The 445-nt window shown below is 37.3% G+C and overlaps 1 protein-coding gene across 1 annotated transcript in view; it reads right to left on the bottom strand.

Annotated features, from left to right (window-relative positions):
- Positions 1-64: 64 nt before the first annotated feature.
- Positions 65-445, bottom strand: part of LOC107578927 (chitinase domain-containing protein 1) — a gene marked incomplete at its 5' end in the record, with an annotated part of 5,655 nt that continues 5,274 nt past the window's right edge. The window contains 2 exons of the mRNA XM_016264827.1: positions 65-294; positions 375-431. Of these exons, the coding sequence (XP_016120313.1) occupies positions 196-294; positions 375-431 (156 nt within the window). The remainder of the gene's footprint in view (positions 295-374; positions 432-445) is intronic.

Consider the following 445-nt stretch of genomic DNA (forward strand, 5'->3'; position numbering starts at 1 on the left):
ATTCCTGAATAAAATCAATTACATTAAAATGCTGATTCACTGGCAAGAATGCACACGATAACACGTAATTAAAAATAATTTTATTGGCATGCTCAACAACAGTGTTGTCATAAATATCTGAAGTGCTTTATTAAATTGCACTTTATTATTTGGAAGCAAATCAGACAGACGGAGGTCAGGTCACAGTCGAACGGGTCACAAAAGATCGTAGAAATAGTCCAGGCCTTGTCCCAGTTCCCACAAGGAAATTCCTGTTCCCAGTTCAGCTGCCAAGGCGATATGAAGCTGGAGAAACTAGAGGAGAAAGCAAGTCCCATAACTGGATAATACCCACAAGCCCCTTTAATATTTTCTATTGACCATCAGAAAGTTACCTTTAAAGTGGGGTAGTAAACAACATGCCTCAATCCATTACTTCTGAAACAAGAAATAATATTAAAATATC

Source organism: Sinocyclocheilus grahami, unplaced genomic scaffold, assembly GCF_001515645.1.
Source record: "Sinocyclocheilus grahami isolate Dianchi unplaced genomic scaffold, SAMN03320097.WGS_v1.1 scaffold12794.1, whole genome shotgun sequence".
Taxonomy (NCBI): domain Eukaryota; kingdom Metazoa; phylum Chordata; class Actinopteri; order Cypriniformes; family Cyprinidae; genus Sinocyclocheilus; species Sinocyclocheilus grahami.